General features: G+C 35.3%; 1 protein-coding gene across 1 annotated transcript in view; it reads right to left on the reverse strand.

Moving 5' to 3' along the window:
- The window catches only part of LOC110452448 (guanylate cyclase soluble subunit alpha-2-like), a 65,175-nt gene that overhangs the window by 29,175 nt on the left and 15,798 nt on the right, over window positions 1–20,202 (reverse strand). The window contains exons 3-4 of the mRNA XM_021500996.1: window positions 2,195–2,265; window positions 1,510–1,631 (exon numbers count right to left, since the gene is read on the reverse strand). Coding sequence (XP_021356671.1) covers window positions 1,510–1,631; window positions 2,195–2,265 — 193 coding nt within the window. The remainder of the gene's footprint in view (window positions 1–1,509; window positions 1,632–2,194; window positions 2,266–20,202) is intronic.

Here is a 20,202-nt window from a genome sequence, read left to right on the forward strand (position 1 = left end):
AACGGAGTGGGGGAGGGACAACGGAGTTGGGAAAAGGATGAAGGGTGGGGAGGGGGAAAGGGAGCGGTAAAAGGGGAAGAGGAAAGGTGAGATAGAATGCACTTTGATGCTCCAGTTTGTAATTGACAATAAAAAATCGTTTGGAAGATGCATTTATTTTCCTTTAATGTTGACATAATATTGTATTTACATTAACTATCTATATTTTTGGCAAGCATCAACCCAAAGTCTTATCCGATGTGCCATTAACACAGAAACGCCTTTTAATTGGTTTTCGCTTTTCGGACACGTTCTGATATGAATAATATATATATTGGGATGACCACTGGAAGACATTTCAGCCAATTACAAGTATGTTGTATTGCAGGTAATCACGTGACTATATTTAAACCTCGGAATGTCCGACTGGTGGCGTTCTCATTTCTCAATTACGCGCGACATGACGGCAATTCTGTTTCCGGTCAATCATAATAAAATAAAACTTCGTGCGCAGACAGCTACATCTTGTGACAATAAAGGCCCATAAAGGACAAGATGGACTTGAGATTATCACACATTGAGTTGGGTATAAAGAGAGGAGGGAAAAACAGTGTTGGCAGGTGGCCAATAACAACAAAAATATCCATTTTCGTTGAAAGCTAATTACCGGAGTCTTTCCCAAATATAGGGCCAGCACTATACCAACACCCGTACCACAAGAAAATAGTCATAAACAAATCATAGATTATTATGAAAAAAATGGGAGGATAACAACACCATTTTAAGCATGAATCTTAAGGAAATTATGAAGAAGAAAGAAACCAGCAACGATATTATTGTTTTAAGAATACCTTTGTACTTTGTTTAAGGGTGCAAGATATCCCTCCGCGCAAATCTTCTACTTGTTTACATTTGTCAGACTGAACATCTCGATTATCATCAAGCCAGAAGTTTCTTAGAAGATATGCTATTCAGTTGACTTTGTTTATGGATGGATATATTGGTAGTAGAAACATATATATATATAAAGGTGTACTCCATTTATGACGTCACAGATGAATTCAAATTCCATGAAGAGCCCCAAGATGGACGAAAGCGCTAGCGAATTATAGTCATCGTGATTTGTTTTATATATATAATTACCATCACATGGACATTTAAAACTATTTATCGCTATTGGTAGTAGTATAGTATAGATGAAAAACAATTTATTACACCATGTTTTCAGGGTTTGTCGTTCGAACGATGTATAATATCAATGTGAATCAGACCAGATTAGCGATATTTTTATAGCGACCAGTGTTTCATCGAATTTTAACAAAAGCTTCTGGGAAAATGTTATAACTTGCCTTCATTACTTCATCCACACACTCACAAACGTCTTCGACAAAACCGACTTGTATATTTATCAATCTATACATAGCAACGCTAAACGGGCCTTATTATATGTTTGTTTGCTTTTTACGCTGATTCAATGTATGTTGTTTTCGCAGGAAACGAAGAACAATTGAAATGGTTAAACTGACTTACCTAAAGTAGTTGCTGCAACGTCAGCCATTCCAAGGAGCAGAGTTTCGTTTATTGCCGAGTGACGAAAATCCGGGTCCAAATATGACGTTACAAATGTCAATTCGTCAAAGTTCGGTAAGTTCCTAAAACAGAATTGGTGAATTCATTTTTAGATTTACTTGCCTAAAAATATATTTAATGAATATTTTACCAACGATAATTTATTCTGTGCTTTGCTTGAAATTAAGAACAATTTTTCATTTAATAATGGATAGGGAAGTTGTGGTCAAAACATAACGTGTAAGACACATACATATACTGTCATTAGTCTAATACAAAAATAAATGAAACTGGTTGGATGGATCGATTGATTAATTGGTTGGTTAATTGATTGATTAATTGATTGATTGCTTGATTGATTGCTTGATTGATTAATTGCTTGATTAATTGCTTGAAGTTTACGATTTACGCAACAGCTAAGGTGATCTCACGACGGTGTTCACTAATGATAAAGTTACTGATCGGTAAATGTATTCACCGGTCCTTTAATTCTGCTCAAGAGTTCATCAGAAATGTGTCGGGAGACATTACTGAAAGAAATAGTATAAACACAGAAAGCACCGTGGAGGACCAACAATATGCCAAACACGACGAACTACATTGTATATCCCATTGGAATACTTCAGACATCGGAAATGGTTCTTACCTGACACTCTCCATGATTTCTTCCTCCTTAGATCGGATAACATTCTGGAAGGATCTGTTGATAAAACCAGTCTGTAAGTAAAAATAAAAAAAATTGTCATTCAAAAACAAAAATAAATACAAGTTCATAAGATAATAATAATAGTATACAGCATTTGATATAGCGCCCTATCTAACTAATGAAAGCCACCCTAAAGCGCTTTACAGTACAAAGGTATACAATTAATGCAATTACATGTTGCATATACATTAATCAAAACGACTTTGAGGAATTCGCAGGAGCTGCCTTATCAGGCGCTAACTACTAGTCATATGCCACCTTGCTAATATCTCCCTATGTGTGTATGCCTATGTGTGTGCTGGAGATGTAATGTGTTCTGTTTGTAGTGGGGTCGTGCTTCTAACGACATCATTTATAGTGCCACCTTACTTGAATGTTACAGCACAGATACCGCAACATCAACCACAGACCAATTTATACTCCACCCGGGTGGTTGGAGAAAAAAAGTTTCTCTGAATATTGAACCCCTGCCGCCTGCGTGGTAGGCAAGAGTGTTAAGCACTAGACAAATCCGCCCATAACGGTGTTACATTTCATTTTAGATATACATTTCCTGTACCAAAACGAAAAAAGTCAAGGAGGTGCTGAAGTAACATTTCGATATTGATATGAAAGTTTATTGTCTAAACATGGATTTTTTTTATTGAGTTATCGTCGAAGACATATTTTTAGGATCTGGTAGCCAATTCGATTTATTTACCACGTGCAGACACCTGTTAGCTTACACTTTGTATCTCTGGCGTTATGTACGTGTGCTGATTAGAAATATATTTTAGAAATGCTTTCAAGGTTTTTTTGTATTAACAGAACCTGTCTGGATACAGAACCAATTTCAAGCATTTCTTTAGTTTCCCCAATAAAATGATTCTCTTTTGAACAGAATATTTCGCTCCCTGCTATATCATTATGCACTGGCAGAACTCTTTGTTCATATAAAGAAATAAAATTCAAAACATTTTACGATTTGTTTTTGAATCAGACATATGCTTTCCTCAAAGTTGTTTTTCATATTCTGATATTTCGCATCAATGCTCCCCACCAGCCATTATTTTTGAGACACACCATTACAGTGGAAGCAGAAACTAGCACCGATTCAAATGATGGGGTTTTTTTGTCAGAAAGAGAGGTCACGTTATCTTCGGAAGACTAAGGGACTGTCGAAACAAATTGGTTTTTGATAAAAAAAATAGAAAGTATCACTAAAGTGATGAAAATCCAACCACTTTCACCTCAAATCACTTTAAAGGCAATGGAATTGAAGCTCCTCTTGATAAAAAAAAAGGTCCAAATGGTGTCAATTTACACCTGGCAACGAAATGTGTTGTCAACGACTAATCGAATAATGACCGCACACAGGAATTGCCTGTGTCAATGTTTTTAATTTAAGCCAATAAAAATCAATAAAGTCATAGTTCCATAATGGTTTCTCTTGCACTTCAATGGTCATCTGTTTTGTCAATGGTTTCCTGTGTAGCTCAATGGTTCTCAATTTGAGCTCAATCGGTCCCTGTGCTTGTACCTGAACTTACATGGTTCCCTGTTTAATTAAATACTTTCTTTGTATCCTATGTTATTTACGATTTTTTCTCTTTTCTAAAAAATAACTTGATTTCCAGAGGTGACTTTCTTTTTTAGATTCAAATATTGTTTGGAGTCTCCATATATAGAGCGACTTTGGAAACGTCATTCCCGATCGTTAAATTGGCAAATGTTATTTTCGCCGAACACTGATATTGATAAAGTTACACATCTGTAATTACGTTTTGCTTCTGTGAATGGATGGGAAATAACATTCCGGAAATGTTTATAATAAGTGGTATTGTATCTCTTACTCTTACGGTAACCTAACGTCAAGTTATGTAGAAAGTGCGTATGATATGCATAACGCTATGTCTAGCATCCGGAATAGACCGGATGTAGCAGTCTGTTAAACCGGAAGTGTTGAACAACCATTCACCGGATGCACGATCGAACCTTGGCACAAGTAATGGATCGCATGTCACACAGACCCTATCGATATATCTGGGAAATCTCGTCATAAATAGCGCTCAAACGACAAGCCATTACCAGCAGGATTACTTTACAATAAACATAGCGGTCTAACAATTGTCTGGATATTTTTATTCGACGTCAATGCAAATTCGATGTGACTCCAGAAAGCTCAAAGCTTAGTGAAGTAGACACTTTTTAGAATCCGATTACCTTTGTTGTAGCGTATTTATAGTTAAAACATATATTTGAGATCGCTTTGCAAATGGTATGATCAACAACTTTAGAATGTCTTCAATAGGGACGGTGAATTAGAAAACAAAATGTCATAAAAAGGTCGTTGACTCAGATATATTACAGCCGATAACACATAAAACCTCTGTCAATTGCTTATCACAAATGTAACTTAAATATAAATAATTAATTAAGATATGGAATAACATTTATTTGAATATTTAGTTGTATTTTCTAATAAATATATCTACAACAATTGAAAGCGTTCAAATAAGGGGTATAATTTCTCTTCATACAGACATTTCAAATATTTACATTGTCTGTTTTTGTGGTCGTATAATTTGTTCCTTACATTTTTACTTATTACTTTTGGCATAGATTTTGTTGCATTTTCAAAATGTTCAGTTTGTCGCTCACAGCTCTTTTGCTTGAATGTTACTGGAGCTTTTAAGCTATGAAACAAATGGAAAAACGTCATTGATTTTGCTGCGTTATAATATTACATAGAAAATGTTTAGTTAACCACATGAAAACTTTGTCGGCATAGAAAATTGGCAAAAAGTGTGTTTATGTAATCTAATTTGGTTTTTTTAAACAATTTTCAATAACTGATAGAAATAAAGCAAAGTCTAACGCATGACTTGTACAATTGTTCCCGGTAATATGAATACGATCGTGACTGGCTTTTTCAACGTAATTTCAAACCAATTTTTAACACAGCCTTTTCTGCTTCAAAACCTTTGTGAATCCAGTGGTGTTTATTGAATTTGATGTAATTGAACATTCTAAAATGAATCTGTAGCAGATATCTGTATCTGTATTTTTAATTTGGATTTTCACGATAAAGGTATAAAGTACAGATATTCCATGCATATTTCAAAAGGGGAATATTTCAAAAGGGAAAACAACACATGTTAAGTTTTATAGGATAGCAAGTACTTGTTTTTCAGGATAAACCTGATTGAAACAGAACGGCCCCAAGCTAAATCAATACTTATTGTACCTGTTCGTGCACGCAAGCAAACTAAACACAATATCGCGAGACAACAGCATCCAACTTACTACTAAAAGGTTCGGTAGTGAGATGACCGCTAGCTATGTACCGGTTTGATCTAATTAAGTGATAACGTTACTGTGAGTTCATATACACGCGAAACGTTTCAGGTAGATTCAAAGCCAGAAAAGCACTTGGTCGAAGAGTAGCCAAACATTTTTTTTATATTGCCGATGGCACTACCAGTTCATCAGAACACAAATACAGATACAAGATCTTATTCCATTGATTATTCCATTTATAAACATTTTTCTTTCAAATCAGCAATCTTGACCTGGAGGCATTTTATTTGTAATACTTCTGTCAGAGTTTTATTTCTAAATGTTGCTATCATCTTTTTTGAAATCAACCTAGGGTATTTAGCCTTGAAGAACATTTTGATAATTATTCATCAGTAATGAGTTGTGCACATTTTCACAATGCGCATGCGCTTCAGTCGTATGATCTGTCTATACCAAGCCAGGAATAATTCGGACACTTGCGTCAACCTTAACAGTCTGAGCTCAAGTAAATTTTAAGTTAAACAGTGTCATCCGAATTTATTTTTGTAATAAATTTTGTAGTTTCGTCTGAAATGTTATTGAATAGATTATTTATTTGTTCTGATTATGAACTGACGAAACTCGCGTAAAGATGTTTCATTTCTGATAAAGGACACATTAAGTGGTGTAGCAAAGGGATAAGATCAGTGTTTAATTGGTAACACTCGAAATCGGATAGTTTTCATTGGTCAAACAGCGAACACAAGTGGCTGCCAGCTCGCACTGAAATGGTTCTTCATAACGAACTCTTCAAAAGCAGTACTGTTTATTTTTTGTTGTTAATTAAAATATTAGCAAAAATAATTTATTGTGAAATAAAATACTCTTTGATGAATGATGTGTTCTGTTTTACTGTTTGAAAGCAACACTGTTTCGTTTTTAGAAAGAAAAAAACATTAAAGGATATACAGATTCCCCGACCCGATTAGTCGTTCACTTTATGCCACTCTCGTTAGTTTCATTTCAAAAGTAAAAACAAAGTGGTGAACATCGTTTCCTTCGTCACTTTTGAAAATGAACCAATGCATAAAGATAAATATGAAAACTGGTCTTAACTTGCTGTTGACCTTCTAATAAGAGGCGATGTGAAGGAACCATTGCGCTGGAAACGTGAACAGATTGATTTATCGCTGATGACCGATGTTCGACTATTGATATGATTTGGGGTATTGTCAGAGGTGCTATTTAATACATTCTTTCAAATTTATAGCTTTTTAGCTTTCGTCGTCGAAACATTTACTCGTAAAGAACTGACAAACTGAGATCACGTGTCTCAAAAAATGTGAGCTAGAAATTAAAGTAAGAGTAGGGTCCGTGGGAACCATTCAGAAACGTTCGCGTTTGTTTCAGCGTACTACGGCTAGTGTAGGATAATATGTGACCTTATGCCGGGGAACGAAATACAATCTGAAAACTTTTAGCGAATAAACAATATTATACCGAAGGCAATGAATTAGTGTAAGTCGGTACGAAACCCTAGATATTGTAAACATACGATTCCAGTGTTACCGTGTGTTGCCCTTGAAAAGACACCACAGAACCATATGCAGTGTCGATGTCTACACATTTTCCTAACAAACTCGAATTTCTGTACTTAAGATCAAAGCGCGAAGACCTTCTGAATTAACAGAGACATCTTCTGTAAACAATCATCGGATATTTATTTTCACTGAATAAAACCACCGGCTTTTCGAAGGGCTGTGAATGCTCTAAAAGAAGACGATATAGGATAAAAATAGAATTGACTCTATCCACACAGCTTTTACGTGTAAACAACGCCGGAGAAAATTGACACCGACGTATACAGAAATATAGCCGAGAAAATCCATCATCTTATGTCTGCACTATTTGCTGCTGCAAAAAAACATCGAAAGTGATTTCTAAAATATTATCACCAATGTCTTAAACGAATGCGCTTTCTATCAAAATCAGATCGTTTGAAGCTTAATTCGGGAAGATAGTGGAAATGGATCGGGGCTGGATTTATCGTTGTAGAAAACAGTGATTTTAAATATTATTTTGATGTACAGATTACGTGTACGAAAATAACAACTTTGACAGTGACGATGGTTATGTAAGTAAAAGCTATTAAATATTGGCTTATCAGGATCCGGGAGAGCGTGACTTTCGAATCCACAGAAATCGGTGATCGTGTAAACTGCTGGTCATAATGGTGCTTCCAGGCGAAAATGACGATGAGATAATACTACCAAGTAGACGTTTTTACATAATCATTATTATGTAATAGAAATCTATGTTTAAAATTTGTATCTCTGTTATCCGCCAGCTCCATGGGGAGTTAATACGGGGATGGCAATGCAGAAACCGATGTTATTACGGAGGTAAGCTGGTATGTATGAATCAGACAGGGAAGAGGTTCCCACCGAATACTTATCTTAATGTAAGTATACTGTTGTATGTCTTGAAAGATAAGACAAGAATGTAAATTAAATTTTCAAATAAGCAATATTATCAGGGGATGCTGTTTTGTATATTGATAATTAAAACAGATATACGTTAAAGCAGCGTGCAATTATCACAAGATTACTGAATGACAATAACAATGAGAGAACCCTAATGTACCGGGCTATTCACGTCATCCTTCCCCTACTGTTGGAACTCGCGTTAGAAGAAACCTATGTGTTTTTACACAATGACCGCCCATCCGTGTGTATTGATAAATATATGATTTATTGCACTTCGGACAAGAACACTTCATTCATTGGCCAATGACGGTAGCATTGGCACCTTCTATGAACTTAATGTATTGCGGATAATTTCGATGCAATTGGCTGTGTACAGCAGAACAACTCGGATTCATTGTTACACATACATTGTTTTTACTTCATTCGGAACGTCTCGGCGTGAGCGTTACTTTACATAGTCATTACCGTTTACGGATTGGGTCTTCGGAACGACTCGGCTTCAATGGAGCATATTATGCTCTAATCAACAGCTGTAGATGTTTGCCTTTTTATAATGTACTTCCGACGTTCGGAATAACTCAAGTTTGTTTGATACTTCATTACGGTATAGATAATGGTCTAACTCTGTCTGCGTACCTACTAACGGATACAATCAAAGGTTACTGTCTGTTTCTGTTTTGGTACTTTCAACTTGTAACGAATCAGCTGCTTCAGAGTAAAGAAAATAGTCTCGGCTGATGTCGTTTGCGTTCTTCAGAATCGGTACAACAAATGGTCACGCCATGCTTATGTTTACGTACTTCAGAGCAATTCCGCTTCCGTTTTATTAACCAAGGACTAACCAAAGTAAGTTAACACCACATCACATTCAAAGACAGAGAACAAATGTACATCAAGTCAGAAATAATTTTGAAACTCGCCACTATTTATGGATGAAAAATAAAGTCTTTTGTAACATTTGTAATTCAGGAAATCGTCGTTGATAAAAATAACTACACAGAGACTTCTTCTTTTAAAAAACCTTTAACGTGTGTATAATGAAGAAGTTCCGATCTAGAATATAAATCTCTGCCTCGCGCTACCAGTAGAACGTATTGTGAGGGATAATTGCCCGGTACGTCTGCCCTATACTATACCGGACTGTCCAATATATCACGATCTAATCGGAACGGAACACCCGTACATCGCTCCGGTGGTAGTCTAAGAATACCACTGGGACACATATAGACAGACCTGCTAGTCAATCAGAACAAAAACAATATTGTCCGAGTTTTTTTCCAAATCTGTGACCGACATCATAATTAAAAAGAGGATTTTAAAAGCACGAGAGCAGTAGTTGATTGGTTTGTTTTGGGTTCTATACTCCTCGCAAGATATGGCATGCTGATGGAGATAGCGTCCATTGGCGAGGTGATAGGGTTGCTAGAAAACCATTTAATATCGCCATTGTATTCTAATAAAGTGGAACTTGAAAAAATGGAGCATGACCCGGTCATATTTTCATGATGAATGATGCGTCAGACATGCCAAGGGGATAATATAAAGGAACGAGTAGGATATTTAATTTTACTATTGCAAGTTTTGCTTAGGGTTTCAGGTTAAAAGTGATCACACCAAAGGCAAAACTGACTGACACATTCTTTGAAATATTTGAAAATAACGATATTGAAAAAATAATGCATACTATTAGTTTGTTTTCAAAAATGAATAAATAACCATTAACAATGAATTTGCATTTTTAACTAGCGTTGGTGCTTTGTTTTCAAATTGGAAATATCAAAGCATTGTCACGAGTTTTATTCTTGTCATGTCATATATAACTAAATAAATGCATGCCCTTATTTGCATAAACAAGTAGTTGGTGATCACTGAAATAATAAAGGATAATAATGTGAAACAGTGCGCACAACAATACAGACGTATTTTCGTATTTTTTTGCGACAGAGAGAACACGCAGAGGACCTTCACCGATGACGAAGGGGGAGGATAAACCTTATTTACTATATATGATCAGGCTGTGTCGTACAACAGACACTTCTTTTCAAAGTGACTAGAGGCAGGCGGAAATGACGACAACGTTTTAAAAATTCCCCATCTTAAAATTGATGTCAACAAACTTTAAATAGTCGAATATCAATGAGAACTATTAATTATCATTGATGGAATGTGCTTGGTGTAAAAGCTGAATCTATTCCCGTAATTCATTTCATCTCTAACGTTGTAAACATGTCAACGAAGGAGGCATCCGTACACGCAATCATCATCAGGGTACTTACATGAACCGGATATGACGTTGATGGTAGTAAAAAATCGTTACACAATCAACATGTTTTGGATTTCATTTGTCGTGTATACACAAACAACTTTAATCGAGTAGGAGGATTGTTTTTATTATAATGAAACCGCTTTAATAATGAAATTGAATTTCTATTTTAAGTACACTTGACATCAGTTCCCTAAAGGAAAACCACGATATTGAATCTGTGAACACGAATAACTCGCGTTTCGTCAAACAACAGCCATATTAGGCTAAAAACAAGACAATGAATCGAGCAAAATAAATACAGTTTCATGATTATGTTTGTTGTCTATTAAATTAAAACAAATCATGGAATTCTAATAATTGTAGACATGTATTTGTTCCATGAGCCAAGAAACTCTACATTGTACTCGACATTCTGAACATCAAGTCAACACTCTCAAACTCATTGAACCTCTTTGACAGTTCGTTGACATACCATAGAAACACTGTCTAAACGGATCTCTCTCTGTGTTGGTGAACTAGTGAATTGATATGCATGTTATCTATGAAAACCCGAAGACGACTGACGTGGGGCCTCTTGCAAAATTATTATTATTAATTTTGCTTTGCGTCTTCTTCTTCGGGGAGACTGAAGAAACTAAAATGTATCTGCTGCCCCAACGTACATTTGTAACATTTTATATCCATACATTTTCTTTTCTAATCTTCTACTTTCCTACTGATAAAACTCTACTCTATTTTTTGCACGTGTTTGACATTTACCTTGAAGTCGCATGCTCGGTGCGAGAGTAAATCAAATTGAAGCTGCATTCATACCACAATACACGTAAATGGCGTCACCTTATTTGGCTATGCTTGCATTGTTTATATGTTTCGAATCAATTGAGAAAGCGACTTCATATTGTTTGAGTGCTTTTTGCGTCTATAATGTTTCAGGTGTCTATATTGCACAAAACATATTTAGAGAAAACATTCAAATGAAATGACAAAATAGTGCAATTCAAAAATCAATATGTGAATTCCAATCGCAATTTTGGAATGAACGTGAGTTATTTGCATTCATACCAGTATGATGATGATTTAAGATACAGTTGTGCACGTGTTGCTATTAATAACAAAAACATACATAGCCAAACTTGCAGTTCAATGACCAATTTATCATTTTTGAAATATTTATAGGTACGAAATAGTCCAAAAAGCTTCGAATTCTGCCTAATCTGTCAATATAGATAGTCAGAAACAAATAAATAAAGGCTGAAAGTAAGGTCATTGAATCGTTTTAGCTATATGCACTATTCTCTGACTTTTAAAGATTACGACAGTTTATCAAACTGCCATAACACTTATTTATTTCCGTTTGTGTTTGAACAATGTACGTATATATACATTTTATTTATGTGAACAAGGAACGCGGGGTACTCAGTTTTCTCATATACCTTGTTTATCTTATAGATGTAGTCCCCGTTTAAAACATAAAATCGGGGGTATAGAGAGTTCAAAATTCTTAAATATTTTTAATACCTTTCCTTGTTTATCTTGTACATTAAATTCGTGTATCTACAAACAGTTATCAATCTCTTGTGAACAAGCTCTAAATACGAGATGAAAGGAACTAAGATCCGATAAATAGCATCATAAATCGATACTTATTGTAGTGTCGGTAGTAAGAGGGGTTGTATCTGTAAACAAACTCGTCTGAAGTATACCAGTTAAGCTAGCTTTGTAAACATGTCTTCTAATATGTATTTGATGTTTTTTAAAGTTGCCCTGTCTGTGATGTCTACGGGTTACTAGGTACGGTTACCAGCACCAATCACAGACAAGAGATCATCAGCATACCTGTGTGACGTGACACAGGTAAAATAAGAGTAAACATATGTGGAGAAAAAAAAACAAATTGACTCCTAAACAATTAAGAACGTGATGAATCATCAGACAAAAATAGACGTTTCACCACAGGGGTGTTTTTAAACATTTGAATGTTATCAAACAAAAACTAACATTTTGTAATAAAACTTAACAAAATAAGTATCTCGGGTGTAGATGACATTTGCACATTTTGGGAATTTCGATATGCATTGGAATAGAAAAACATAACCCGCTTAGAATAGAGATGGTTTAAGCCGGGACATATTATCTTCATAATACGAAGTCTTCGCCGTATAAGTTGATCGAAGATTTCCGTTCTGATGTTTTACATTATTGATGACCAGAGAGACGGAATCCTTAGAGAAAAATATGAGGGTGGTATTGTGATGAAAATGAGACATGTGGAGCGGACGAATCCGAGTGTAAATCGGATAATGGTATTCTTACGAGAGTGAGACGTACGGAGTGACCGGACCTTGGGAGTATGAGACAGACGCTGTAACTGGACATTACACATACAATAATACCTTTGTATTGTGATGAAAACGAGATGTACGGCATGACCCTGACTGTAAAACCTGATATTGTGAAGAGGGAAACCGAGCAGTTATATTTGAAAAGCGGAAGTAGTATCAACATGCATTTGGTGTTTACTCCTACATTAGGTATGACCGACCGCGAGTGGGTCTGGGTACGTAAATGTCAGCTATCTATACACTGACGCTGTAATCCATGGAAACAAATGGATTTATCATGTAACTTAAGAAGGCGGTATATTTTTATTGCGGCAATAATATACCAAGGACGACCGCGAAGAATTCTCTATAGCAATTAGCATAAGTAAAACGTGTGTATAGCAACAGAGAGTGCTTCCAGAGAAACTCCAGGTTTGTTTTCCGGTGTAATCTACGGATTTCCGGTAAACATGTAAGCTAATACGTTTCCGGGTCTTGGTTGTCAATTATTATTAACCGAATTATCGAGAATGGGTAACATTTATCGGAAAAGTCTGTTATTGCTGTTATAAACCTAAGAGACAAAATTATTCGTGTTAGAAGTATCCCGTCATGCCCCAGACGAATGCGACTTCCTGTTTGTGACGATAGCCAGTAATGTAATATAAACCATTAGCGATATCTTTATGCGTTCTTGCAATTACAAACTGACACATTCTAATCGCAGCCGACATATTTCGGTCAAATGTCTTGAGGACTGGCGTAGCTTTAGAAAGCGTAGAATAAAACTGAAGTAAATTCCAGTAAGTACTATTTACATTCTATTTTAAAACATAACACGTTTTTTTCTATTTCTATTTTAGTAATATACCGATCTCGTGAAAGGACAGCATTCACATGTTTCTGGCTATAAAAGTAAGCGGTAGCATGTCCCTAGTGAATTTACACTATCATCGTCGAATCTATTAACAGCATTTGCGGTACCCTCGTGACGTCAGAGGTTATTTTAGTCATTGTTAAAGAAATAAATTCTATTCTAAAATTTATTTATCTTGATGCATTAAAATAAAGTTGCATTTTTCTGACAACTCCGGAGAGAAATGTCCATGGTGATTCAAACACTTAGCCAGCAGCTTTGTGACGTAGCCAGTTATTTTAAGTTGTGGTAATTGCAACATCTGCAAAAACACACATGATTATTTAAAACACCCTTTCCTATCTTTTTCTTTACCGCATAAAATGGCTTACATTTATTATTTAAAAATATTGTCGTAGTGCGATGTTGTTTCACTACCCTTTGTGGTATCAAAGATAACTGGCCTACTCATTTAATTTTATATTTCAGAAAGTATTTGTCTCTTGCAATACTTTAACATAACTTGTAGTAAACTTTATAAGCTTTAAAATAAATTTAAGCAGAACTAGAAAACTGATAATTTTTAAATTTTTAAAAATTTGAAATACAACATAATTGTTGTCCAGACGATCTCATTTAGATAGTATACATACATTTACCATAATCTCTTGGGTATTAAACATAAAGATTAATTTTATTTTAAAATTTGACTTCACCTATAATTAAGCTGATGAGGTTCTAAACAACTGGAACCAAGGCCCAGCTATTAAAAGTCTGGTTAGCTTATCGAGTCGTTGGTATATTTTGTTCAAACGCTTTTATTTGAAAAAAAATCTAAAAAATACTCACATTTTTGTAGTAGTTGCTTTTACCAGTGGCCAATCTTTTGGATACATGTCATTGCAGATTTAAATCTGTTTTTTTTATTTTTTTTAAACCAGATTGAAATTTTGTCGTTTAATGACGTTAAGCTAACCAGGCTTTGAACATATGTATTTCTGACTATGACCAGGTTGGGGTGCATATGCACTGCAGTGTTCCGGTCATGCATATCAACGTGATGACGCTTAAAAATGACCATTGAGTGGACATGATCGTCATATGACCTTGACCAACAAGCTAACATGCGTTCGTGAACACTGTCTCAGATGATCCTGAACATTTACATCTGGACGTTTTTATCAAGTAGCTAGATTATGTTGTAAGTGCCAGACATATCCCTATTTCCGGAAGATATATTCATATGTGTCCACCCATTTTGTTACAGTAGCATTTAATGTACCAAATAAATTAAAGTTTTTCGATTGTTTGTTGTTACCGTGGACCACAAACTGATTCACAGTTTGACGCGTGCCTCTCAAATCTCAGTTAAATTGTCGGCTGCCAACCTGTATAGTGTACTTTAGAACCAAGTGCATGGCTGTAAAACCTGCACTTTTACCTGTTCTTATTACAGAGATTTATGCCTTTTGGCTAAATCGTAACGCAAAAAGTGTTCAAATTAACCAAAAAACACCTTGAAGGCATCTGTACAATGCAAGGTATGGAAGCTTAAACCATCCTTGATGCAGTAAATCGAACAAAACGAAGTACAGCAAATCATATTTAAAGATAGCGACAGACAGAATGTACCCTACCATTATGTCATTAGAGGCATTGTTTATTATGTTACTTCCAAAAAATGTGTCGAAGGCCCCGGTCTATTTTTCATCCATAATTGAATCGATATCGGCAAATTCTGGAGTTATGTTATTTAATTTACTGCATTTACCTGGTACTCAAAGGGTTGCTTAATTTTGACGCAAATAGCGCGGCTACTATCGGGTGAGGTGGCACCGTCTGTAGACGATTTCTTCTTTATATGCGACAAAAGTACCCTCATCCTGAATGTAACAATGTATAAGTACATTTTGACATATTCTTGAGGATACTAAATGGTACCAGACAGGGGTTTGGGGATATAAAACAGCATCAGAACGAGGGTTGGAGAATGCACCAATACCAACGTTAGAGGCAGGCATGGGAAACATTAAAGAAGCAGATCGAGTTTAGGGAATATGGCAACACCAGACCCAGGCTTTGGTAATATAATAATAATGGCCGACTAGGGATTTTCCCAAAAAACTTAAAGTACGAGACCAAGGCATATGTACTTTATATATATACCATTACCAAACCGAGGCTTGAAGAACATACCATAGTACCAAACTAAGTAAATAATATAAACTTTATTTATTTTACAACAATTATGAAACAAGTAATTTCAACTTATATTAATCACTCTTGTTGGCCCGGATTTTAACCCGCAGGGGGTCTTAATGTGGGAGGAAACCGGAATATCCGGAGAAAACCCACGTGATCGGGCAGGTGACTCCATTCCTTTTCACGTCCAATCGGGGAATCGAACCCCGGCCACCTAGGTCAAAGGCAAGTGCACTATCTACTGCGCTAACCGACCACCCAAACTAAGTCTTCCAACCTAAAATCATACCAGACCGAGGCATGGGTAATTATATTTCATTGTATTACCGTATTATAAGAATTTTTAGTACAAGAATAGGAGAACCGAATAAAGGTTATAGGGGTATGCTATTAAAGTACCGTTGAACTCTTGTGAACTCTTGGCCAAATCAGCCGTACAGTTCCTACTACATAGACCAGACTGAGGGATAAAGAAAAGAAATATCCTTACCAGACCGAGGCTAGGAGAAAACAATCATGCCAGAACGAGTCTCACTAGAAACTGGTGCCATAATGATGCAACATTAACATCAGTGACAAGAATTCATTAAAATGGAATTGATTTAAAAAAAATCAGTATGTCTGGAGGGGGAAATAAGTATATCGCCTGCTGAGAAGTTTAAACAAAAAGCAAAATTGCTCTGTGAGAGTAACAACTCGGCATGCAAAACACTTCTTCATTTATAACCCATACTTTTTACCGTTCTCTGCATTTAAATGGCAGTCGTAAAATTGAAATCTTCTTGGTAATTACGCTTCAAAAAGTTATTCTTATATTTTTAAATGACGACACTCAATACAAAATAAGCAAATCCATTATTATTATTCCAGTATAAGTCCGATTTGAATTATTTTCGACACTGTGCAGGTTTCTTGTTGCAAGGCGTTTTAGTTATTTATTTTTTGGTGATTTAAATTATCGTTGATCAAAGCAGTAATGTTAAGAAAACATTTCATTACATCATTTTGCACTTTCGTTAAAAGTACACACGTAACTTTCAGACTCTTAAGCTGTGTAAATATCTCCGACTTTTAAGTTGATGAGCATTTCGGTGAACCTGCCCACACACAGGACGAATCTCTTTTTGTTGCATCTCCGTTCTGAAGGTTATCAGAAAATGTAATCTTGTTTTGCTGTGTATCATTTCTTGTATTTTGCCTTTACATCTGGAACATATTTTTCTAATTTTGTTTGTTTATTTGTTTTTGTTTTCAGTTATACTTATAACGGAATCTCCGTTATCAAAACAATTCTCTAAAATGTTGAATACGGTACTTTTACTTGAAATAAACTTTAAGATGTGATATTCCGTATTTTTCATAAATACCGTGACGTATAACAAACGACGTCTCATTGTAAATTTAAGCTCAGAATGAATATAAAGAATTTCACTGCTCCTTCTCGAGTCACATGGTCGTATGGTAAAAACAGCTGAATAACGGTTGTTTACTATATAAACAATTCCGTCTTTGCGTATTGCAGAGTTATCTTATCTTGGGAGCAGGTATTGATTGGTACGTCACGTGTTTGTGAGAGTAACGTCATCACTTTTTGAGAAAACGACGTAATTTTCTCGCACAAACCAATGACGTAACAATCAATACCTGCTCCCAAGAGAAGATAACTCTGCAATACGCAAAGACGGAATAGCTGCATTCAGACATTTATATGAGTTTCTTAAAATAAACCAGTTCACTGATATCATTATAAGTATTTACGGCTAAATCTAGTAAGATATGTCCGATACATACTGCACATGAACATAGGCGGTATTCAACTTAGGCTAGACGATATATGACATGATAGTATTTACAACATCATCAACGAATTGAAATTAAATACAAGACGGTGCACAGACTCGTTGGCCGCTACAAGTGTGCTTTATACTGTTTATCATATCACAAGACGCTACAGGCGAGGAGACAACGTATGATATCATAGAGGTATAACAATGTCGTTGTAACATATAGACCATATATAACAAAACAGCGTTCTGTTTTCAATATAATCTCTCTTAGACGAACGCGAAAGATCGATTGACAGACATGATCCTTGTAATTTAAGCTAAAACTGGCTCCATGGTAGACGAATAGCAATTTATATAGCTAAATCACCAGACTCATGGCACACCGACAGAAACAAAACCACAAACTTCTTTTGTCGTTGCATGCTTATAAAGAATAGAATGTGGAAGAAGAAGACAACTTTTTGAGCAAAAGTCATATGACCAATCGAGAGATAAGAACACTTAATGATTTCAAACTATCTGAGAATTTCTGTATTTAGAAACATCCTAAACACATGTCTCGTTCGCTGTAACAAATTATCATTTGAAAGAAAAGTTCATGTTAATGTTACAGTCTACCAGAAACAGAAAGTGCAAACCGACTTCTGGTCATACAATTATTTTCCTTTTAAAAAAATGGTTAAATTGTATATTAACCAGAAAAAAAACGGTATTTGTTATTTCCCTGAGGTCGGCTAATGTTCCGTCTGTCGAATCAGCCAGATGAGACGTTAAAACGAGGTTACGAGGTCAGTAGGTCGTCGGGACGAAAATAGAAACCTGTGAATAAGCCAATCAGAATGAGCGTTAAAATGAAATGTACTTTATTTCTTTCTCGGCTATTTATTCATTTCTGTACGGAGCTGCGTCTCCGGAGAACATGTTTGGGTATGTCGGGGTCCAGAGTATGCCATAAATTGTCCTAATGCATTTGTATACAACATGTCACGATCTCCGTATACCCTGTTACGGAAACTTGCGAATGACTGCTCGTTTTAAACGAGCCTTTGTCGTTTTTGGAATTGCGCGCGGAGTCTAGAGGAAATGAAATTAACCAGGTCTGATGAAGCAATTGTGTACGTTATTTCAGTGAAGAGTGTTTCTTGGACACATATCTACTGGAGAGACACAGAATAAATGGATACATGTCCTATCTGTATATATCCTAACGAATAACCCGGGGACTTTGCTGCACCGAAACTTTTCTTCTGACCAGCCATTTCGTTATTATAAACGTCGCTGACATTCAGACGACGTGAGCTAAATTCCGCCTCCGCGACTCTCCAAGGAAATAAAACCCAAATAACACTCAAAAATGATTTTTTTTTTTATCTAATTAGGTTGAGTAGGATATTTCTCGGAAACGACACATTCATTAGTTGAAGTATTTGTTCCAATACCATCGTAGTGTGAATACCATACACTAGTAGTTATATTTAACCTTTATTTATACTATTGTGTTAATAGGTACACGTAGATGACATGTCGCATGTCACGATCTGTATGCTATTAATATAATGTCGGAGAATTGAGAATGTATTTCCATGAAAGTTCATTACTGAATCGTACAACATGTATATGAAGAGGTAGCTGTTGATTTAACCTTTATACCATATCAATATAAACTTTATATAGTTTACAACAATAATGAAACAAGTTCTTCAACTTATATTAATCACTCTTGTTGGCCCGGATGTCTTTGTGTGGGAGGAAATTCTACCTTCCTAAATTGTACTTTTCAAGCACATTGTTAAATTGTACTTGTTAATTATTGTTAAACAGTTCTTGTCAAGTCATTGTTAATTTTAAATGCTTAATAATTGTTAACTTGTACTTGTCAAGGTATTGGTAAATTCTACTTTTGATTTCATTGTTAAATTGTATTTTTCAATTCACTTAAAAAATGCACCTGTCAAGCTGTTTTAAATTTCCACTTGTCAAGCTATTTTCAAATTGCACTTATCAAGCTATTTTCAAATTGCACTTGTCAAGCTATTTCCAAATTGTACTTGTCAAGCTATTTTCAAATTCCACTTGTCAAGCTATTTCCAAATTGTACTTGTCAAGCTATTTTTAAATTGCACTTGTCAAGCTATTTTCAAATTGCACTTGTCAAGCTATTTTCAAATTGCACTTATCAAGCTATTTTCAAATTGCACTTGTCAAGCTATTTTCAAATTGTTAACTTGTCAAGCTATTTTCAAATTGTACTTGTCAACCTATTTTAAAATTACAATTGTCAACCTATTTTAAAATTGCACTTGTCAACCTATTTTAAAATTGCACTTGTCAACCTATTTTAAAATTGCACTTTTTTTAGTACTTGATTGAATGTAATTGTCCAGCTGTTTGTTTTGTCCTTTATTTTTCTCAGTCATAGTGTGACCCTTTTTTGCATTACGACCTTTAAAACCATTGTTCTTATGACAGCAAGCAAGCAATCAAGCAATCAATCAAACAAACAAACAAACAGACAGACACGCCTTAGCTTAAAAACTAAGTCATAAAGAAGTATAAACCTCTAGAGTATAGGTTTATGGTAAGTTATCTTTATTGTAAAACAACTGTTATTTAAATTGCTTTTTTTAAATTTGAAACCTTACATACTGTAAATAACAACAAAAAAGATAGGTAGATGTCACTATTGACCCCGAATACATCGCCGAAGAATGTACGCCTTTACCATAATTATATATATGATGATGTAACGGTTGTGCAGTGAAACATGACCGT

Source organism: Mizuhopecten yessoensis, unplaced genomic scaffold, assembly GCF_002113885.1.
Source record: "Mizuhopecten yessoensis strain PY_sf001 unplaced genomic scaffold, ASM211388v2 scaffold6683, whole genome shotgun sequence".
NCBI lineage: Eukaryota > Metazoa > Mollusca > Bivalvia > Pectinida > Pectinidae > Mizuhopecten > Mizuhopecten yessoensis.